The sequence below is a fragment of the Thamnophis sirtalis genome, unplaced genomic scaffold, assembly GCF_051295495.1.
Source record: "Thamnophis sirtalis isolate CommonGarterSnake01/CBP01778 unplaced genomic scaffold, rThaSir2_p1.2 scaffold_1, whole genome shotgun sequence".
Lineage (NCBI taxonomy): Eukaryota > Metazoa > Chordata > Lepidosauria > Squamata > Natricidae > Thamnophis > Thamnophis sirtalis.
Window position 1 is genome coordinate 48,772,924 of NW_028261381.1, and position 24,161 is coordinate 48,797,084.

The window sequence follows — 24,161 nt, forward strand, 5'->3', positions numbered from 1 at the left end:
AATACTGCATTCTGTTAGGGAGTTTCGCTGCAACATTTTGTAGCCACGTTTTCTATTCCCCTTTGTCTGCTTGGTACTGTTCAATTCAGTACCATACTGTTCAATTCAACCACCATTTTTCTTTGGTCAAGAGCTAGTTATCAGGACATCCAATTTTTGGAAATCAGCTATTCATGATAGAAAGTAAAAAATTTACTTTGGTTATCATAGCTTCCCTATGTGAAATTAAGCAGTTTTGAACCCTGGTCACTGTGCTCTGTCTTCACAGTATGAAACTGACATAGGGGAAGACTACTCCAGATATTATAATAGTATACTCATGTTATTAATAGGTGCCTCAGCTGTGGCAGTATTTGAACTCTTTTGTCTGGGCTCAGAAGAAGGGTAAGCCCTATTTAATGCTCAGATAGAAGAGTCCTGGGGAATGTCATGGGTCGCCCTCAACGTCCAACCATTCTTTTAGTAACTGTTCAAAGTTAAAACAGGACTGAAAAAGTTGGCTGACGATTGGTCCTCACATTTACAATAATTGCAGCATTCCCACAGTTACATGATCAAAATTTGGCTGCTTGGCAAACTGGAATGTATTTTTGACAGTTGCAGCATCCTGAGGTCATGTGGTCACCATTTACGATCTTACTAGGCAGCTTTTGACCAGCAAAATCAATGGGAAAATCTGGATTTGTTTAAGCATCGTATAATTCACTTAACAATTACAATTATTACCTTAACAACCATGACGAAAAAAGGTGGTCAACTCAGCCAAGACTCACTTGCTTAGCAATGAAAATTCTGCTTCTAACTGTGGTTGTTAACAAGGACTCCCTGTATAGGTTAAAATGAAAAGCTGAAATCTGGAGGAAGGCAAAACTACCATTTCCTTAAAGTTGCCAGGAAAATGGCATAAATTCATATAGTCACCAGCAGTAGAACTTTATTAATTATATACATATACATATACATACACACACACACTCACACACACACACACACAAACACACACACTTGCTGCAGGTTTTATGTACTTTAACTCAGAATTAAGTCTTTTTTCTGGCTATTGTGAGTTTGTGAAAATTGAGGGGATTGAACTATTTCTGACTTTATAAAAGACCATAAACATTCACATTTAATATTTCTAATCCTTTGTTATTAATACATCCGGTTCTAACAATTTTTCCCCTGTTTTGACCTGTAAATGACTGAGAGCCCTTAGTAGTTGGTTGATTAACAAGATTAATTTACAGACAAAAAATCTGTGATGCTTTAATTTGTAATGTTTTTCCTCCAGAATGTAAATTACAGTGGCAGAAGTTCCAAATCTTGCCTGCTGCTTTATTTTGAAACATAGTTCAAGGTGCTGCAGGTTACTTTAAGGCAGGGCTGTCAAACTCCTGGCCTGCAGGCTGGATGCATCACGCATTGGCCACACCCACACATTTAGCGAAGGCGGAGGAAAGTCCCGATACATCACGTGACAGCACTACTGTGATGACCTGAGTTTGACACCCCTGCCTTAAGGGAATGAGCCAATGGAACCCTTCAGTAAATTAAGGTCTATCAGTACTGAAATTAGATATTGCTAAGAGTTGTCTTTCTTAGTTGCTGTTATGAAGAGACAGGAAAGTCACAAGGAAACTATGAGTTAAAAGGAGCAAGATGTGTTAGAGAAAATGGCTGGTGGCAGAAAATAACAAGGTTTTCTCCTGACCTTTGCAGTTACATAATTTCCTCTCCAAGAAACCTCATTCATCCTGATTTTTTTCCCCAGAAGGGGATGATATTTTCACTTGCCAGAAATTTTTATGTTTTCTGATGAATTCTTTTACCATTTTAATGCTTTTAAGCTGGTGTGTGTTGTCTTTCTAGTTACTGCTATTTTGTCATGATTAGAAATACTTGGCAACATGCTCTGAAAATCTGGACTGTAGAGGGGAATATAGGAAAACTGTAATAAATAATGAACACAATACAATTCTATGCCATCTGGATATCACTATTGTCAAATATTCTGCCATCAAAGTTTCAGATCAACTTGAACTATCACTTAGAACTGTGAATTGCACTCTTCACGATTCTAAAAAAAAAATCAAAGTGGGTGTGCCTTATGTTGTCTGTGGTTAGACACACTGATTGTGGTCTTTATTTTTTTCCTACTGCAAACCATCTTAGTATTTCCACAGTTCCTGTTAGACCCTTAAAATGCCTTGGAAGCATTCTTTGCTCCAGGAGACAATTTACATGAGATCAGGATGTGCTTAAATCAGTTTCCTCAATGCAATAGGGGGGAAAGATTGGACAATCTGTTAGCGCATAAGCTAAACAAACTGCAAAGCTGTTTGAAGAACAAGTAAACTAATTTCCTCAGCAAGATAGCTAATATTTTGTAAAGAGACAAAAAAGAACTATTAATGGCCCGGTAGATGTATTTTCTCCCAAAGGCTTCTAATATAATGTCAAAATACTGTTTTTCTACTTCATTATAGCAAAACAAAGTATTCATTAACAGCATTTGGAAAACATTATGTTAGGAAATATTTGACCAACCATGTCTCTTTCAGATAATATTTGTCTGTGATACACAATATATTTATAAAAGCTAGCATTTGCTGGAAGTCTTATTTTATATATCTTAACTTTGGCAACAGCCTGGATAAATTCATTAAGGGCAAGTTACCAATTCTCCTTTTTCTGTGCTATAAATGAACTATTCCAAAAATTGATGTGAAAATTAAGAATAAAATATAGTGAATTTGCCTCTATCTTTTCATGATTCAGAAATTTCAAGATTTACAGCTAGTTCACAGCAACAAAAAAGTTGATTAACTAATCAATAAAGTTCTTAAAAGTTTATCACAATAGCCAAGACAGTGTCAAAGTGTGATCCCTTTCTCTATGTTGGTTTTCTGGTGGTTTTTTTGGTTACCTATAATTGAAATGTAAAATCCAGTTTCTATTAAGTGATTTACTAAAAGAAATCTACATAACTGCATATTTTATCTGCTTTGGCCTCCTTTGTCTCCCTCCTTTCTTTCCATACACAGCCAGAGCTGTGAAAATATCCCCATACGCACCCTTGAAAACAAAACCAAATTACAGAATCAGATTTGAAAATATTCAATATTCAGTGCCCTTGCTCAGTTGTTAATAATACTTCAATGAACATTATTTGCCACAAAATATTTAATAACAGGATTTATTTATTTAAAGCAAATTAAAGCAGATTTCCAGGATGTTGGCTCTTATTTTGGCTCACTTTCATTTTTTCTTTCTCTTTCCTTCCTTCCTTTCTTAAGTATAAAAAACATTACACATTCTAAAGAACTGTGTTCAAGGGTAACTGTTTGAAATTGGTCTTCTGTACATACAGGTAGTGCTCAACTTACAACCATTTATTTGGTGACCAAAGTTACAACAGCACTGAAAAAAAATGACTTATGGCTGTTTTTCACAGTTATGAGTGTTGCAGCATCACCTTGGACATGTGATCAAAATTTGGGCACTTGGCAACAGGCGTGATAGTTGCGCTGTCCAGGGTCATGTGATCATCTCTGACAAGCAGTGATTCACTTAATAATTGCTGCAAGAAAGGTCGCAAAATGGAGCAAAATTCAAGATGGAAGGTGTCTTGGAGATCTTCTAGTCCAACCCCCTCTCCCCATTTCAGACAAATGATTGTCCAGTCTCTTTTTGAAAGCCACCCATGAACCACAACTTCTGAAGGCAAACAATTCCATTGGTTGATTGCTCTCACTGTTAGGAAATTTCTCCTTAACTTTAGGTTGCTTCTCTCATTGGTTAGCTTTAGTGGTGGGATTCATTTTTTTTTACTATCGGTTCTATGGGTGTGGCTTGGTGGGCATGCCATGGCTTGGTGGGCGTGGCAGGAAAAGGATACTGTAAAATCTCCATTCCCTTCACACTCTAGGGGAAGGTTAATGCAAAATCCCCATTTCCTCCTGATCAGCTGGGAATCAGGAGGCAGAGAATAGATGGGGGCGGGGCCAGTCAGAGGTGGTATTTAACAGTTCTCCAAACTACTCAAAATTTTTGCTACCGGTTCTCCAGAACTGGTCAGAACCTGCTGAATACCACTTCTGGTTAGCTTTCATCCATTGTTTATCATCTTTCCTTCTGATGCTGTGGAAAATAGTTTGACCTTCTCCTCCTCTTTGTGGGACACGGCTATCAAGTCTAAGGTGACCAGACATCCCGATTTTGGCAGGACAATCATGATTTTGCACAATTTGTCTCGCATCCCAGGTGTTCTTAAAAAGTCCTGATTTTTGTGACCGGACCCGGAAGTAAGCCTGCCCCGCCCCCAGCCCTGTGTACCCATCCCGGCCGGCCGGCATTTTGTCCCTTCTGTCTCCCCGTTGCTCAGAAAAGCAACTTCGGGAAGGTCCTTTGCTAGCAGGCAGGTTCTAGGACGCCTGCCGCCACCAAAGAACCTTCCTGGAGTTGTTTTTCTGAGCAACAGGGACACAGAAGGGACGCAATCTCCTTTCATTCTCCCTCTACTTCATTCACTCATTCGGGTAGCAGAGAACGAAAGAAAATCGCATAGCCGAGGACAAAGGAGACTACAGCCTCCTTCATTCAAACGTTCAGGCAGCGGGGATGGGGGTGGCTTTCTTGTACCCCTTCTTTCTCTGAAGCTGCGCCGGATTCAGCAGACTGGGCAGCGCGTGCCCTTGAGACTGTGCAACAGCCGAAGAATAGGAGGCGAGAATTCGGGTGCTGCACAAGCCCAAGGGCACGCCCTACCCTCTTCTCTCTGATAGCCGTCTGGTTAAAAAGGAGAAGGCGGCTCCGCTGGTCCAGAGCTCATCCGGGAAGATGAGGAACGCAAGGGGGATCCCTCCCCCCCCCGCAGATGGGCTCTGGACCAGCGGAACCTCCTCTTCCTTTTTAACCAGGCAGCTATCAGAGTGAAGAGGGTAGTGCGTGCCTGTGGGCTTATGCAGCAGCCAAAGATCGCCTGGTTAAAAAGATTGCCTGGTTAAAAAGGAGGAAGAGGAGGCTACGCTAGTCTGGAGCCCATCCGCGGGGGCAGGGATCCCCCTCGCGTTCCTCGTCTTCCTCGATGGGCTCCTCCTCCTTTTTAACCAGGCGGCTATCAGAGAGAGGAGGGCAGCGCGTGCACGTGGGCAAGAAGCACAAAGGAAGAGCAGAACGGCCTTAATCACGTTGAGCTGCCCAGTCAAAAAACCTTTTCCTTCTGTAGAAAAAAAAAGGGGGGGAATTCCAGAGACCCACTGAAGGAGGGAATCCTCAGCCAGGGCACCCTTTGCTCCGCCACAGCAACCTTTTCAAGCAGGATCAGACTAGTTTGAAAGCCTCGCCTTCTACTTCGGTGGGGAAATTCCCTGATGTCCAGGCTCCGTCCCGCAGAAAAAAATCCCCTTCGTCGAAGCTCGAGAGGCAAGCGCTGCCTCCGCCTGCCAGAATCTCTGGAGAGAACTTTGCAACTATCTGAGGAGCAGCGAGCAGCGGACTTGAACCTTTTCACACATTCAGCCAAGGTCCTGCTGAGCCCGCTACTTTGGACGACCTGATGGATTTTACGATGGATGTGCACCCCGGGAGGTGTTGAACAAGGACAGGCAGCTCAGTCTGATCCAGGACGACAGGCGTGACAGGGGCTTACAGACAGAGACAGAGAGACACACACAGAGTGAGAAACACCCACACACACACACACAGAGGGAGGGAGGAGAGACAGAGACAGAGACAGAGAGACAGACACAAAGAGAGAATGACAGAGAGAGAGACAGAGAGGGAGGGAGATAGAGGCAAAGAGCCACATAGAGAGTGAGAGACAAACAGATACAGAGAGAGAGGGGGGGGAGGGAGGGAGAGGGAGGGAGGGAGAGAGGCTGAAGGAGTGTTTATGCACAGAAGGGGGATTTTAAAAACTTCGGAGTGAATCCAGGAAGAGGGAAGAGATGGAGGACTGACTTTTCGCTCCGATTTCTGAGCCCTCAGCTGTTAGTGACGGAGGAGGAGGACGAAGGAAGGGGTTGCATTTTGTCAGGCTGACAGCTTATTCTGTGGTGTTTTTAAAAAGTCCCTTTTTTTTTAAGCATAAAAGGAAAAATCTGCAAAAAGTCACGGGGAGCCCCTGGGATTGTTCCTCGCAAAGCATCATGGTCGCAGAGAATGCAAATGAAGGTGCTTATCTCACCGCCCGGCTCCATGTCCTTGAATTCAAATCGGAGTCACGCTGAGTCCCATTCAGAGGGTGGAGGGACACTGTGCTTTTTTGTTTTGTTTTACCTATGTTTTCACAACCATGCAAAGGTGGATTTTGTGCTACAAGGATCTTTCTTTCTTTCTTTCCCTGTCTGCGGTTCCGATTGCAGTCATCCTTTCCTTCAGATTAAAGCACCGTTTCTCATTCCTTGCAAAACTGGGGAAACGGCAGGGCTGCCTCCCTCCCCCCTTTCCTTGCAGCACCCTCGGTTGCAAAATGTTCCCCTGATTTGGTTTATAAGTTCGCAGCAATGCGATCCAACAAATAGGAAAGTTTTAATAAGATCTTCTGACTTTATTTGGTCTCTGCTGCCCCCCCCCATTAGCCTTTGGGTTTTGTCCCCTCCCAAGGAGAGAGTGGGAAGGAGCGGAAGGAGGGAGGGAGGGGGGAAGGAAAAGAATAGCAATAGCAGTTAGACTTATATACCGCTTCATAGGGCTTTCAGCCCTAAGCGGTTTACAGAGTCAGCATATTGCCCCCAACAACATTCCGGGTCCTCATTTTAGCCACCTCGGAAGGATGGAAGGCTGAGTCAACCCTGAGGCGGTGAGATTTGAACAGCCGAACTGGAGAACTGCAGTCAGCTGAAGTAGCCTGCAGTGCTGCATTTAACCACTGTGCCACCTCAGCTCTTATTAAGAAGAAGGGAGGGGGGGAGAAGATGGAAGGAGAAAAGATGGAAGGAAGGAGAAAGAATAGAAGGAAGGAGGAAGAAGGAGGAAGATGGAAGAAGAAAGGAAGAAGAAAAAGAAGAAGGGAGGGAGAAAAGAGGAAAGGAGGTAGGAATAGAAGGTGAAGAGAGGGAAAGAGCAGAAAGACAAAGAGGATGAAGTTGATAGGCAAGAGGAAGGAGGGAGGAAGGAAGAAAGAAAAAGGGAGGGAGAGAGGAAAGAAGAAAACATGGAACTAGAAAGGAAAGAAGGGAGGGAGGGAGGAAAGGGGAAGATGGGGAAAGAGCAGAAAGACAGAGAAGGTGAAGGTAGATAGGCAGAAGGAAGGAAGAAGGAAGAAATAGGAAGGAGGGAAGGTGAAAGGATGGAAGGAGGAAGGAACAGAAGCGAAGGGGAAGAGAGAGATGGAAAGAGCAGAAAGAGAAGGTAGATAGGCAAAAGAAAGGAAGCTGAAAGAATGGAAGGAGGAAGGAAGAGAAAAGGAGGAAGGGAGTGAGTGAGGAAAGAAGAGGATGGAAGGAGAAAGGAAGGGAGGGAAAGAGCAGAAGACGGATAAGGTAGATAAGCAATAGGAATGAAGGAAGGAAGAAGTGAGGTGTTTCGAGGAGGGGGAAAACATTTAGTGACCAAAGTTACAACGGCATTGAAAAAAGTGACTGATGACTATTTTTCACACTTAGCGACCGTTGCGACTATTTTTCACACTTAGCGACTGTTGCAGCATCCTCATGGTCACGTGATCAAAATTTTGTTTGGCAACAGATTTGTATTTATGATGGTTTCAGTGTCCTGGGGTCATTAATTGCCTTTTGTGAGCTTTTGACAAAATACAAAATTTTTAATCAAACCCCCCCCCCCTCACCAGGTCAATGGTGTCCCTCTTTACCAATCTGAAAATCTGGTCACCTTAATCAAGTCAGCCCTAGTCTTTCTTTTCCTCAGCAACTCCAGGAACTTGAATATTTCTCCTGGGAAAGAAGGAAAAAGGAGAGGGAAAAGCAGGAAGAAAGAAAAAGAAAGAAAGAAAGAAAGAAAGAAAGAAAGAGAGAGAGAGAGAGAGAGAGAGGAGGCCCAAAATAAGAGCAAACATCCTGGAAATCGCCCTTCCTGCCCCATAAAGAGCCACCCACAGGTCAACCCACGTGGCAGCCAGGAGGGAGGCAATCCAGACTGCCCAGCAAATGAGGCGAGGAGGCTGCCTCGGGTTTTTCTGCACCCGGCGCAGAAGAAGACAGGTGAGCGCTGGGAACCCCTGATTAGGATGGTTCGGCCGCCGCGATTGCAGGTGGGAGCGGGTCAAGCAAAGGGGCGGCGAGGAAAAGCCGCCTCTCGCGCCCGTCTGAAGTGGGTGGGCAGCCAAGGTCTAAAGGGGGCAAGAGCGGGAAAGACTCATGCAAAGCTTCAGAAGAGGCAGGTTTCCCTCATTTCGGAAAAGGCTCCGAATGGGTCCGTCTGAAACTGGAGGGGAGGGAAGCTGGGCAACCGAGACAGGTGGCTCCCGGATCCAGGAAACCGCCGCCACCGCCGACGTCGTAGCGTGGGTTGGGTCTCTTTCTTGGCAGGCTGCCTCGTCACGGTCGGTAGGAGCCGAGCCCTCCCAAAGTGGCTTCCAACCCACACGGGAAAGGCTACGCTCTCCGCGTCTGCAGCGCGCTGGAGCAAGTTGACTGCGCGAATGAGAACGGGTCGTGTGAACCCGCAGTTTAAAAGTCTCCCTTTCAAACGCCCACTTCGAAAATTAGCCGGTATTTTGTTACACTGTGTTTCTCAACCTTGGCAGCTTGAAGATGTGTGGACTTCAACTCCCAGAATTCGCCAGCACAGCACAGCTAGCTTGGGGGATTCTGGGAGTTGAAGTCCACACATCTTCAAGCGGCGAAGGTTAAGAAATGGTGCAGTAACCATGTCTCTGGAAGATTTTATTAAAGGCTTTATTATTTAAGTGCCTTAAAATGAACAAGGCTGCAGGCACCCCTTAAACTGGGAATTTAAGAGATCTGTAGAAAAAAAATTTGGGAGGTGTATTGTGAATGTAGTGAGTAGAACATGATTACCTTTTGTGCACTCACTGTGTCTCTAACAGACATGACCGCTCATCTGTGTGAATGCTTTTGCCTATGATCACATACTACAAGCAAATACAGAACATAAGATTTAGGATTTTTATTTTTTGCCATTTTTTCCTCATTATTTTGGCAACTTTATTGGATAGGGTTTCTAGGTTCTATAACTGGGACAGATCTCTCAGGCTTACGTAGTATTGCCTATGCGGATCATCTCTCCAGACGTTCTTAAAGTTTGACTTCTTTCTATTCCCTTGTGCTTGCGTTATTAGTTGAATTCCAATATCACATGGTCACTCCCTCCCAAGGTTTCTGTAATTTCAATCCCTTCTATAATTTTATTTCTGTTACTGAGAATTTTGTTAGCGATAAGTTCAGTATGGCTAATCCTCTCGTTGCCTTCTCTGTATTTTGGGAGACAAAGTTGTTTGCTAGGTTTGTCAGGAATCTGTTTGATCTTCCACTAGAGTTTGTTTCCCAGTTGATGTCAAGGTAGTTAAAGTCCTCCATTAGTATTATGGTGTGCTTTGCAAAGGCCTCGTGGAACTCAAATCAGAAAAGCCACCGATTACTGTATCTTGTTTCTAAGACCATTTTCTTTTATCACTATATGGATGTGAAATCATTTTCACATTGGAGATTGGCCAGTTTTTTATTAATTAATTTAATTCAGTTTTTATATTACCTGAACTTTTTACTGCACAAGTAGTCTCTAAAATGCATATTTCTAGAATTGCAAATTTTGGATCCAGTTAGTTGTTTAATATAAATTAAATATTGACAACCTGACTATCTCTGATACAGCTATCCTATTCAGACTCTGCAAAAATCCCTAAGACCATTAGATAGCAGCAGAGAGATACATCTTTCAGGTCAGGTGATACTCCTAGCATCAGGTAATAAATAGGCATACTATTTTTGCTCATGCCTAAACAATAGATAAGGGACGTGGTAACTCAGTGACTAAGACGCTGAGCTTGTCAATCAGAAAAGTTGGCAGTTCAGTGGTTCGAATCCCTAGTGCCATGTAATGGAGTGAGCTCCCGTTACATGTCCCAGCTTCTGCTAACCTAGCAGTTCAAAAGCATGTAAAAATGCAAGTAGAAAAATAGGGACTACCTTTGGTGGGAAGGTAACAGTGTTCCGGGTGCCTTTGGAGTTTAGTTATGCTGGCCACATGACCATGGAGACTTCTTCAGACAGCGCTGGCTCTTCAGCTTTGAAATAGAAATGAGCACTGCCTCCTAGAGTCGGGAACGACTAGCACATATGTGCAAGGGGAACTTTTACCTTTACCTTTAAACAATAGATCTAATAACTATATGGACCAGATTATGATAAAATGGCCTATCAAGATTATGCTTGCTTCTCAGCAGTAGAGAAACCAAGACAGACTTACTCTCACTAGGCTACCACTTTGTAAACAGGAAAGAGAAATTAATATAAAGTCCATTGTGGACCAGGTCCTTGAATGGACTCTTAAAGAGCACATTTTATGAGCGCTTGGAGAGTAATGCAACAATTAACAAGCACCTGCAAGGATTTTGCATAAACAATCATGCCACGTAAACCTTATCTTCATTTTTGATTGACATATTATTTTATTAGATTGGGGAAAGTGCTGTGGACAAAGCACATCTTCATTCCATCAAAGCATTTGACATTAATAAAATGGTAGAATACGGTCCCAATGATAGAACTGTAACGGATTCATAATTGGCTGAATGATTGCACTCAGAAATACTCACAAATGACTTGACATTGGAAAATTCTACTGTGCTGAATGCAACAGGACTGAGCCCTGAGCTCTGTGCTATTCAACGATTTATTAATAACCTGGTGGAAGCGGTTGAATAAATATTTACCAAATATGCAGCTGACATAAAACTAGAAGTGGCCGATGCTTTAGAAGAAAAGGAGAAGATTAAAAAAATTCTAGACAGGTTTGAACAGTGGGCTGAAGCAAACAGGATTAAATTTAACACAGATAAATATAAAATCTTGGATGTGATGAGAAAAAAATAAAGGTACAAGTACAGATGGGGGGGGGAGAAAAGATCTGGTTTGGCAGTAATGAATAGAATCTGGGTGTTCTAGGAGATCACATGGTAAGCGTGAACCACCAGTGTGATGCACTTGTTTTTTTAGGAGGTATTAATGGAAACAGAATTCAGATCACAAGAAATAATTATGCCACTGTGCTTTGCCTTGATCAGTCCCTTGCGTTCAATTCTGTGTATTGTAGTTCAAAAGAGACAGTGACAAACTGGGTGAGTTCAGAGGAGGGATGCAAGATGGTGAGAGGATCAGAAACCAAGTTATTTGAATAACAGTTAAAGAGATAGGTATGTTTAAGCTGTATTCGCAGGAATTGCTTTGACATTCTGAATCTCTTTGATAGACAAACAGAGAAACTATGGAACAAACTTTAAAAAATTATTAAGGATGAAAATGAAAAGAGATTGCCAAAAATGAAAGTCTGGCCTCTCATTCCCCATCAGTTGCTCAGAGCAATCTGGTCTTTACCAGCTAGTAGTTTGGCTCTGGGACTTTAGAAGAGTATTATAATAAAGCTAAATGCAGATGTGTATATTTTTTTATTTCTATATGTGAATGGAACAGCAGTGATAAATTATCATATGTATATACATACATACATACATACATACATACATACATACATACATACATGCATACATACATACATAAAATTGGGGGAAATCCTCTACAAATAAAAATTTCAGCAACATTTCCAAATTGGTGGCTGAACCCACATAAAAGATAAACTAAATAATAGAAGATTGAAACAGTTTGAACACAGAAAACAAGTTTTAATACAGCTGTGTAAAACTATTGTCTGATGAAGTCCTGAGAAAAAAGGAACCTTGTGTGAAAAGAGAACATTTGTAAAATATCAGCAATTCAATGAGAGCTCCACAGATGTTTTGAAAGATTTCCAAAAGTTTATTGATAATAAGTAAACACGGTCAAATTCAATTGAATGCACACTCATTTCAGAGGAAGGCTCACTGCATATCACAGTAACCCCTACTGCTTCAGTATAGCAGAACCAGCCATTTATAACTTATTTGTAAGCCATTATTAGCTATAACTCCTTTATTTATATGATTTATAGAACCACCCATCTCACACAAGTGATTCAGGGTAGTTTACAAAATCCACCTCACAATATAGCTTAATCTAGCGTAATATGTGAACCATCTCTGAGTTTTATAGGATTTGTACCTAATATATGGAGTCGGGCAGCTAATCTTTCTGAAAAAATCCTGTTTCAGATTAAATTCATATGGACTTCATGTGCATATCCTGTTAAAGAAAGGCTCGGCATCAGAAGACTGCCTCACAGACAATTTTTGCTCCAAGATCAAAAGCCCTTGGCAAGCAATCATGTTACACCTTTAATAACTGTCTTATCTGTTCCCTGGCAGCTAGGAACAGTTGGGAGAGAAAGAGAAAGAAGTCAGATATTAAAGTGAATGTTAAAGGAGAATCCGTCACTTTGGACTTCTCAGCCATCCTTTGAAAATTGCTATCAGTTTTTCATATTTTTCAGTATACTAGAATAATTGCTTTCTGTACATGCATTTCTCTTCATGTGTTACTAGACTTCTTTTTCTGAATGCCACATCATTACAGTAAACAAATCCCTTGGGAACATAAAGCATTCAAATGGACGTCCTAGAAATATTCAATTTAGTTTTGCTTTTTCTTGGAAGCATTTCACCATGCAAAATGAATGTTGGAAAATAACGGTGAAGCTTTTGCAAAATAAAATTTCTACTTGCAGCTTTCTGTTGGATTCTTTTTAAAAGTAGTCTGACATTTTACTTTCCTTACTGATTTGCATAATTTTTTCCCTTTGTGTTGTAAGTTCATCATTCCCTGCTGCTCTCTTCCCTGTGTGAAGCCACAGTAACACTGAAAAAACAGCAAGGGTGGTGGTGGCTGGCAAAGATTCTTTCTTTCCACTGGAGGGGAATAAGCACTGGGAAACCAATGAATCTTAACTGCTTCAATTTGGCTTCATGGCAAGTTTGCACAGAGTGCAGGAATACCTTTAACAATATGTGAGAAGAGCCTGAACTCAGCCAATATGATTTGTGAGCCCAGTTACCCAACACAATTTAGTGCCCTAGATATACTCAGTGGGAAATATGTAGGAAAGCAGCTATAAGACAGAAAGGATAAGGAAAAATATTGCCCCAATGAGAAGGCAAGGTGGCAAGATTTGAGCTTCAAGTTGATGATCAGATTGTTCCTGAAGTGGAGCAATGGATCAACTCCAGATAGCCTGGAGAGGGATATTGGCAGTTCTAGTTAATATCTGGAAATCATAAGCTCCTTTTCCAGGTGTAAAAAAAGAATAAATGAAAACATTGTTGTTCTACTGTAACTATATGATCAACAAAGTCTGTCCATCTTTCCTAAAATTAAGAATGTTCTATTTTACATTCCTTTTATCTGCTAACTGATGGGCAGTGTTTTTCTTTATCACTCTCTTTTGGGTGTCTCCACATGTAGCAGCTCTTAGCTGACTTTATGTGGGGTTGGAAGCTAAGTAGGGCTAGACCTGGTTAATTCTTGCATAGATCAATTCTCTGGTCTCCCATAGGGAATTCAGAGCTATTGAGAAGTCTGGGAAGTTGAAAAACATCCTGGAAAAAGTGCACATAGCAAACCCACGCTGCTGCCAAGAATGCTTCATGGCTATCAAGCTTGACTTGAAGATCTATTTATTTTTCATGCTGGTGCATTGCAAGGCATTAGGGAAGTAAGTCAGCGCAGTGAGGAGAAGTAAAACCAGATCTAGCATTCAGATACTGTGGGTGCATAAGCCTTAATATTAATGTCTTCTTCAGGCTATCATATAGCACAAACAATTTATATTATGCTATTTTTATTCCAGTTTTATTCCTCCACTTCAGTGACACCTGGTTGTGTCAACATGTGTTGAGGTGACAGTAACCTGTGTTTCTGCCAAGGCTGGCTACCATAAAGCCATGAAATATCTGCTGGGCACATCTTACTCCTACAGGGATTCATCTGGGCATGATAGTTGACCTGGAACACTCCCTGCAGTGGCTTGTCTTTGTCATGGCAGAACCATCCAATGCGAAAAGTAGAACATTTCTGCCCCAAATCAGGACCAGCATGAGAAGTGATGGGCATGTGCAAGAACTTTTTCTTGAAGAAGCCAAACAGGTATGTTAAGAAGGCTTATCTTTTATTTATCAACCGAGTTCTGCCTTCTGAGACCTTGCAGGACGAAGGGCATAATGGATTACAGCTAGACCTCGCCATATGACTATAAGAGAGCTGCTCCTTATGGTCTTTTGCATAAAATGTGTCGGTCACATGATTGGCTTGATTTTCCAATGGTTGTTACGTAAACGCTATGGTTGTCGAGGGAACATCACAGTCGTAAGTGCAAATCCATTGTTCACTAAGAGCACTTGGTTTGCTGTCAACCAGAACTGGCAAAACCGTTGCAAAATGCAATTGTGACTGCAGGATGCTGCAAACAGCCATAAATGTATTTCTGTTGCCAAGTTTCAGACTCTGTCAGCACTTCAGCTATGAGTCATTAAGTCCCCCTTTTCAAATTGGTTGTAACTTTGTTTGCTAAACAACTGGCCATTAAGTCAAGGACTAACTATAAATATTTTCTCATATCATGTCGTATCATTTTTTTGTATATACTATGAAATTGGCTCATACTAATTTCTAGCTTTTTACAAAATAATTAGATCATCAATGTAAGAATATTTGTAAAAAATAGGTTGTCATCAATCACACCCAAAGGATTAATTATACAATATTTTATTTTCCTTGTTTAAGACCAAGAGAGCATTCTGCTTACTCATAGTGTGACAAGTGCAAATGATGAACAAAATGACCTTCCTCACAAGGAAGTCATCTTGTGTTTGTGACAGAATTCCAGTGCAATAGCCATCCATAGAAACTTCCAATATTATTTATCCAAATTTTTTCTTGAAATAGAGTGGATTTACAGGTGGTTCTAGACAGCAGATAGCCCTTGACCTCTGACTGGTTGCTTAGTGATTGAAGTTAAGAAGGGCCTTCTTGGGGGTACTTCCAATGGTTGTCCTCCACCCATGGTCACATGACCACAGTTCAGTGTTTTTGGCAGCTAGGCTATATTGTAGCTGTTTGTAGAATCCCACAGTGACATTACTGCATTTTATAATGGTTTGGCCCAACAGTAGCATTTACTACTGGTTTTTGACAACCCTATTTACAACCATCACAAATTGCGATCATGATGGGCAGGCTTCAATATGGTCATAACTTAAGGACTACCTGCACAATGGTTACATCTAGTACATATTTTGTGACTGAAAGCTGTGCAAAACATTTGTATGAATTGTTTCACATGTGAAAACCATGTAAAAACCAGAGCTGCTTAATGCTTCAGAAAGAAAATGTTCCTCTGTGATTCCATGTGTTGCAAATGTCTCATTCAAAGGCTTTGCGGAGACCTAGTGTATCTCCAGTCACTATTGGGTGTTCAATAAGCTATGATTAAATCCTAGCTTATATGCAAACTTAGATATAAAAAGCTTTGATGTGCATTTCTGGTACAAAGTATTTGGCATGCCTGGATTTTTCTACTTCTTTGCTGCCACAACTAGGAAGCTAATAAATTAAAAGTAACTTGCAAGTTTTTTTTCTCCTCAGAGTTATCAGACGCCTAACAAACCTTGGTGGAAAATACAACTTTTTGTTTGGGAACCAGTGCTTTTTGGAACATGGGATGGTGTCTTTACTTCCTGTATGATTAACATCTTTGGAGTAGTTCTCTTTCTACGGACAGGCTGGCTGGTTGTAAGTATATGGACTTAAGCAATAACTCATAGTGGTTATTCTGCTGTGCGGTTTCATTTTTGCTGATGTTTTAAAAACAATGCATGCACTTGTCCTTGGCTTACGACCATTAATTTAGCAACCATTACAACACACTTGAAAACAGTGACTTACCAGCAGTTCTTGCACTTATACCAGTTGCAGTAACCCATAATCACGTGATTAAAATTCAGGTGCTTGGAAATTGGTATGCATTTATGCTGGTTGCAGCAACCCACGGTTACATGATTACCATTTGCAACCTTCCTAACTGGCTTCTAACAAGTGAAGCCAATAGGAATAGCTGTATTTGCTTAATGACCACATGATTTGCTTAACAACTGCAGTGATTCACTTAAAAAACACAGCCAAAAAAAGATCATAAAATTGTGCGCCCCCTGGCTTGGGGGTGGAAATTATGAAGTTAATTATGGTCATGAAAGGGGAGGAGTACTTCTATAAAAATTGCTTCCCTTAAAAAAAATAAAAAAGCAAATTCCAGAACAAGGGGTATCTTTTCAAGTAAAGGGTTTTTCTCAGACTTTTTTTAAAAAAAGCATCAAATACATATTGCTCTGCAGAACTATTACCAGCTGCTCCATCTGCAGTTATTGTTAGCTTTTTAAACAGCTTGTTAACCAATGCATAATGAAGAGGAGAGATATATCATTAGAATACTGGCAAACAGCTCATCCTACAACCAAATTAAAAATGCAATGGGAGAAGACTGTCAAAGCAATGAGCTGTGTGATTAACATTTTTTTTCTTACTGCTTTTGCCTGTAGAATTAGATAATTGTAGATCAGTGTGCTGTGAGCATCCAGGTTCTACCCTGGAGGCAAATAGGATTGTGTCCCGTCCCCACAAGAATCCCAGACATAATTTGTGCTCTACATGGCTTTTATTTTATTTACTTAATCTTTGGTTGGACTATACTATAATATAATGTGAATGTCAAGGATTCATATGTTGAAGTAAGTGGAGGAACAATCCCGCTTGTCAATAAGATGCAAGGAATAAAAACCCTTTTTATATATCTCCCATGTAATGAATTGTGCTCATTGTGTTAAAACCAAGAGTGGTTTGCACTGACTTAACTACAACAGCATTTCAGGTGTTGAAAATGGCAAAACTCTATTGTCCCTGAACACCCCAGGCATGATATTACCAAATCTTGAGTTCATTTGGTTAGTAATAACTTTCTAAATTCTCAATATTTAGTAGCAACAAGGGTGATACGTCAGCAGAATATATTTCTACCACTGATACAGCTACAGGTCTGCAACTAAAAAGCTGTTTGATTATTTTCATCTAATTTCCATGTATTTTGGTGTGCTGAAAACAAATAAAATATTGAAAAAACTCCTAGACGTTATGATTTGCCACAACATGCAAAATTGTCTTCAAATTTATCATTTTTTAAAACAAATTGGTATTTTTTTATATTATGGGTTTTTAACCAAATTTAAAGTCCAAATTACTATTAATTAATTCACATATGTGCAATTAAGATATAAAATGCCAAAAAAACCTTAAGGGTTTGTCCGAGTTATGTTAAAAAAATATAGCACTGTAAATCTGATGGTCAGCAATATATACATAAGCTAAGCAAGTTTTAAGTCTGTGCTTCTAATGGTAGAAGGGGTTAATCTTTCCTGAAGAATCCAGTGGGAGGGAGACATAGGGCAGATAGCAGCATCTCTGGTCAGTGCAGGGGGCGTGGCCAGCACTGTGACATCTTGTGTACAGACACTCTCTCCTGCATGCCACACTTGTGCACAAATCATCATCAGGTTCTTGGTTCTAGGCTGTTCACACTTTTTCATCGCAATTCATGTTAGCTCGTCATTCTTCAACCGTTACGTTATGGCTCCGTGAAAGTGTATTAATTCACCAGACAGTTTCTGTTTCATTTGTGGTGAATATACAGTGTTGAAGCAACAGCAGAATATTACAGACTTTGTGAAAAATATATACCTTGCCTACTTTGGACTAAAAATTGGAGATCAAGATAAAGTTTGGGTGCCTCATAAAGTGTGCAAACAGTGTGTTGAGGACCTCCAAAACTGGTTCAATGGTAAGAAAAATCTTTCCGTTATGGGATTCCTATGGTATGGCAAGAGCAAAAAAACCATAGTGATGACTGTTACTTTTGTTCATGCGATGTGAAAAGGTTTAATTCCAAATGAAAGCATTCCATTTCATTACCTCAATCTTCACTCAGCAATTCGTCCCATCCCCCATGGCACAGATATGCCAGTACCCAAGCCCCCTGCTACCTTGGAAGAGATACCTAGCTCCGATGAAGGTGAAGTGATACCTGAACCAGATGATGAATCAAGTTCTGACTTTTAAGATGATACAAGACCAAAATTGTTTTCTCAGGAGGAGATGAATGATTTGGTAAGAGACTTGAATCTTCCCAAAGATGCCGCTGAGTTACTCGGATCAAGGCTAAAAAGCAGGAATTTATTGTTGCTAGGAGTGTCATCTTCATGGTTCAAACATCGTTAAAAGGAGTTCATTCCTTACTTCGCCCAGGAAGACAAGTTGGTTTATTGCATCGATGTCGAAGGTCTGATGGGTCAATTTAAAATCCAATATGATTCAGAGCAATGGCATCTTTTTATAGATTCTTCAAAAAGAAGCCTCAAAGTAGTTTTACACCACAACGGTTTTTACGCTTCCATACCTGTAAGTCATTCCATACACTTGAAGGAAACCTAACAGGAACTTGGAATTGGTTCTCCGTAAACTTAAATATGAAGACCATGGTTGGCAAGTGTGTGGGGACTTGAAGGTCTTGTGCATGCTGCTCAGGCAACAAGCTGGGTATACCAAATACCCTTGTTTTCTGTGTGTATGGGACAGTCGAGACCGACAAAATCACTGGACCAAGAAGAGTTGGCAGCCGAGGGTGATATCAGTCGGTGAAAAAAAATGTCTTCCGAGAAACTTTGTACCTTTCCATAAAGTTCTTCTACCACCTCTCCACATAAAATTGGGATTGATGAAGCAATTTGTAAGATCACTTCCAAGAGATGGAGAATGCTTCAAATACTTGGTCACCAAATTTCCATGCCTGTTGGAGGCAGAATTGAAGGAAGGTGTGTTCATCGGACCAGACATTAGAAGGCTTATAGTTGATCAAGAGTTTGTCAATACCATGATGGATCCTCAAAAAGAAGGGTGGATTGCATTTAAAGAAGTCGTACAGAAATTTTTAGGCAATAACAAAGATCCTCACTACAAAAAGATTGTCAGAAGAATGCTGAAAGCATTTCAAGCTTTAGGTTGCCTGATGAGTTTGAAAGTGCATTTCCTCCAGTCCCATCTTGACTACTTTCCTGAAAATTTGGGAGCCCGAGGAACAAGGTGAACGATTCCATCAAGACATTAAAGAGATGGAAAGGAGATACCAGGGAAAATGGAGCATTACAGTGATGGCAGACTACTGTTGGATGCTTTAGAGAGACATTCCAGATGCTACTCACAAATGTAAATGCACCAAGAGGAGCCTCACAAGGAAGAAGAATTGAGTTTAGTGTTTGTAGGTGAGCTTATTTCAGTTAAAAAAAGGATTTTCATGAAAATATTGTAATAAAACTTTCATTTTATAAGTCTATTTCAATTTATTTTGAGGTATTGCCTTATTTAATATAGTTACCTAAATTGTCAGGAAACTTGATGTTCTATGACAAAATGGAGGTCATTTTTGGATTCAGCGCACCAAAAAACATAAAGATTATGTGGAATAACCAAAACAGCTCTGGAATTTTTTTTATTTTTTTTTGCAGACCTGTAGTTGTGGAAAACAAAATGGCTTTTGCCTGGTATGTCAGAAAATAATTCTTAATGCTACCATTCGAATAACCAACCAACAAGAGAACCAGTCAGCTGCTATGAATTTAAATATAGCTCTAAACAAACAACCAGCCACACGACCAACTGACCAAACTGGTACATAAGACATTTATAAGTTAAGAAGAATAGAACAAGAAAATCCTGCTGCTGATGTTACCTAGTCTGGTAACAAAAAGTTCAGAAACTAAATCAAAACATGATTGGAGAGCAAAAAACTGCCAAGATCAGAAAACAGAGTATGGTATGGTATCCTTCTTTTAGTTCTTTACCAGGTTTTCTTAAAAAAAATCAACCTTGCTGCAATAATTCAAAACTAGTTCAGAATAAGCTGCATAATATTGCGGCTCCAATATTCATTTACAAAACTTTATAGATAAAAGTGAAATGTACATTTTTCTCAATAATTAAACACTCACAATTAAAATACGATAAAGTTTTTATAGCTGTGTTAATATTTTGTTTTCTTCTCTGTTTTTCTATGAATGTAAAAATAGCAATAAAGTGTCTTGGATTAGTTATAATGAAGCTGATTAAAAATAACTGTTCAGGTGAAACATGTTACCATAGTGATATATTCTCCCAAACCTTAAGGAATTATCTATCATCTCAGGTAACAGCTGTAAAACAGTAATCCTATTCTTTTTTTATTTTTAAAAATCAAATATATTTCTTTTGCAACATTTTTCCTGATTTTATTAAATATGTTGCCAGAATTATTGAGACACATGGGTTACATTCAAAAGTTGAAACATTCATATGAGTTTGATACAGGGGTGAAATTCAAATTTCTTCCCTACCAGTTATGTGGGCATGGCTTGGTGGTGATGGTGGGTTCTGTGACTGAGTGGGCATGACTAACTCGATGTCACTCATGGCCATGCTCACTCACTTACATGACCCACCCCCCCAAGCCATGCCCGCGGAACCCAGTAGGAAAAAATGTTTGTATGAGAGCGAGAAGGGCTCGAAGTGAATGCTGTGGCAGACAGAAGCCGAACTTTTTCCCCTTCATTCACAGCGGAGCTGCTGCTCCCTTTATGTTTCCCCACTGGCCTCCTCCCTCCCAGGGGTCAAAGTACCTTAGAGGGACAGACTGCAAGAGCTCCGCTGTGAAAGGAGGGAGAAATGTTCAGATTGGATGGGTGGGTCAAGTGGCTGGAATGGCTGAGCGAGTGGCTAGAAGAGGTGAGTGGCGACTGGGCGACTGAGTGGGTGACCAGGCAGGCATGGGCGGGGCCAATCAAGGGTGTTTTTTACCGGTTTGGCAAACTGATTCAAATCATCCCTACTGGTTCATCTGAACTGGTCTGAAACCGGTCAAATTTCACCCCTGGTTTGATAGGTAGGCCAATCTGTTGAAATTAATGGATGCAATGCAACCCTGAATAAAGTAGGGTTTGTGTTAATAGAGCACTGTTGTTGATGGTGGAAATTGAATTTTCAAAATTCTACTAATAATTGGCTGCTATGCAAAATAAATGTAAAGAAATAGATAAACTCATATAAGACTCCTATTTCCAAGAACATGTGAGTTTATACATTGGACTCTATGAAAAGATCACACATTTTTCACTGCAAGTGGCAGAAGCTGAGATGGAGTGGACTCATCCTTAATTGAAATATTTCCAGCTTGGATGGTTTTACTATTTTTTCTACCTATCGTGTCCTGTGTTTTCTAAATCCAACTAATTGTGGTTTTCCCCATGAACCATAGTTAAGCAACCATTACTTAGCAAATGCATGGGCCCAATTATATTCTTTCATTATAAAAGTCATTTTTCTGATTTTCTGATAAGCCTCCATTCAACGTTATTACTTATTCTGTTGCTGAATCCCATCTTATTTTTCTGTATCTTTTTTGCCAACCAATATCTACTCAGAATGCAGCTGCATTCATGAAATTCTATTTCAATTTCTTGCCCTGCTGTGTTCGATGACAGCTGTAGAAGATCAAGGAGAACTGGAGCCAGGACTCAGCATGTTCACATCTGCTGGTATCTAGTCCTTTTATACTCCCTCCCTAAAGGGCTATTTTTGAAAAGGAATGCATTGTTGCAGCTTGCATCATGTTTTTTTTAAGTTATGTGTACTAGATATATATTTCAAATGGGCAATGAACCTAGAGTGCTACTTAAATATGTTGATGGTATAAGTATAGTCTAATATACTCTGCACAAAGCAACAATTAGCCAAAAAGCTTAAAATCACTTCCCCTTCTGGAGAGCTGCTACAGGAAGGAACACCACGCCTGCTGGATAAGAGAAACACAGAGAGTGCTTTGAAGAAGAGCTGAAGGAAGCAAAAGGCTTGGATTTGTTCACAATAAGGATCTCTAAAGCTCAGAGGAAAAGTTTAAGAGATCACTTTGTTATTTACATCTACATGCTGGCAATACTTGGAAGTCTTTTTGCTTGCTTGCTTTTTGTCGTCTTGTTAAATACATTTGGTTATTTCTTGTGCTTCTCAGATTGCAGTTAGATTTTTTAATCAGTCTTGATTATCATTATGCTCTGTACAGGGTTTAGTCCTAAATGGTAGATTACAGAAAGGATGCCCAGAGGATAGCACCAAGTTCTTTTTAAGTTGGTTCAGAACCCCTCCAAGCAGGTATGATGCACCTGGAATGTACATAACTTATAAGTTCAAGGAGTTTGAGCCTCAGTTTCATTTGGCTGAAGAATGGAAAATTATGAAAAAAGAACTGATTTCTTCTACTGCTGCAACTATTACTGCTATGATTTGGCTATGATAGTTAAAAACATTCTCTTAAAAAAATAATTCTGAGAAGCATCCTTAAACCAGAAACTAAGAATGCCACAGGCATTGTAAACTGAAACTAAGCCAAAGAATAAGTAAGAAATACAATAGAACAAAGCAAGAACATCCTTATGCAACCTTTACATTTTTGAAAACTGGCAATATAGCACCACCAAAAGGGACTGACTGTGTTAAAGATTTCTAGTGTGTTAAGCCACTGTAAACAAGAAGATGCTTATGATGCTTTTCACATAATTTCATGGACTAAATAGCCTTTTAATTTGCCTTTGATCGGGATATAGGCAGTGATTAGTTGACTGATTGTCTAAAATTTTATTTTTTAAAACATGAGATTCTATTGTAATTCATAGATCCGTTCTTCCTCCCATTCAAAGTATTCTTTCTCTACTGTTCCTAAACTACATGCTGGCAATACTTGGAAGTCCCTCTGAGGATACAAATGTGGAAATATAAGAACACAGGAACTTGTTCCTTTCCTTATCCAAAGATCACGATGTAAAACTCTATCTTTGCCGTGCCAAATTTTATAAGTAGATGTCTGTGAAAGATGCACATGTAGGGAGAGTCTTATCTGATTATTTCTGAAAAACTAGGCATTTGTTTTGGTCATGAGAATGGTTTTCAGGAGAATTAAATGTTGCATGTTAGAAACCCTTCATGCTTAACCTTTCTTACTTTGCTCAAGAAAGCTAATTTTTATGGATAGTTGCGGCAAAGGACATGTTTTTCAATTAGTCTTAAAAGAATCCCTACCACTTTGGATATCCTGATTCATTATGAAAGTACAATTCAGTACAGGGAGAAGTGGCATGGGATCAGTGTGCAAACTAATCTTGGGCATTAATTCATTGATAACAAACAGTAGTCTTTCTCTTTGAAGTAACTTCAGTGAATTCACTTATGGATTATATATCAGCCATCTTCCCCCAATGGTTTGCTCCTAGTGTACTGTAGTTATTAATTTATACATCGTATTCTTTTTTTGCTTCAACCCTCCCCTTCCATTTCAGGGGAACACTGGAATTCTATTGGGCATGTTTTTGGTGTCCTTTGTCATCATGGTCGCCTTAGTAACCGTCTTGTCTGGCATTGGAGTTTGCGAACGATGTAGCATTGGAAATGGAGGAGTCTATTCAATGATTTCCACTGTCCTTGGAGGTCAGGTTGGAGGGACTATTGGCCTACTTTATATTTTTGGTCAGGTAAGAATGCTATTTTCTGAATATATGTATATTAATGTAATTCCCCGCCCCATTAAATTTTCCTTTCAGGGCAATAATATCCAAACGTTTTGTGTTAATTGAACAGATACCCCCCCCCCCAAAAAAAAGAGAGAGAGAGTTCTGATTTGAAAACTCTGGGGTGTGATGAAAATTAATCTTGCTTAATTGTGACTTTCTAAAATACAGTTTTTCTTTATTGGAAAACTTGATGCAATATGAATCGAATGCTACCTGCCCTTTGAAAGCCTGGAAAGTAAAGTGGGGATTTGCATATGATCTATGCATGGGATGTCTTTTAATTTAAGATTATTCTTACTCCAAGCCTTGGATACCAGGTATTGTTCGAAGAAATGTCCCGAAAGAACATTTGAAAAACTTTAAAGAATATTACATTATTTACTAAATCCCAAAGTTTTCACAAAAT

General features: G+C 40.0%; 1 protein-coding gene across 1 annotated transcript in view; it reads left to right on the plus strand.

Annotated features, from left to right (window-relative positions):
- Positions 1–8,091: 8,091 nt before the first annotated feature.
- Positions 8,092–24,161, plus strand: part of SLC12A8 (solute carrier family 12 member 8) — a 67,533-nt gene continuing 51,463 nt past the window's right edge. Inside the window, exons 1-4 of the mRNA XM_014073421.2 lie at positions 8,092–8,159; positions 13,915–14,210; positions 15,708–15,854; positions 23,525–23,716. Of these exons, the coding sequence (XP_013928896.1) occupies positions 14,058–14,210; positions 15,708–15,854; positions 23,525–23,716 (492 nt within the window). The 5' untranslated portion in view covers positions 8,092–8,159; positions 13,915–14,057. The remainder of the gene's footprint in view (positions 8,160–13,914; positions 14,211–15,707; positions 15,855–23,524; positions 23,717–24,161) is intronic.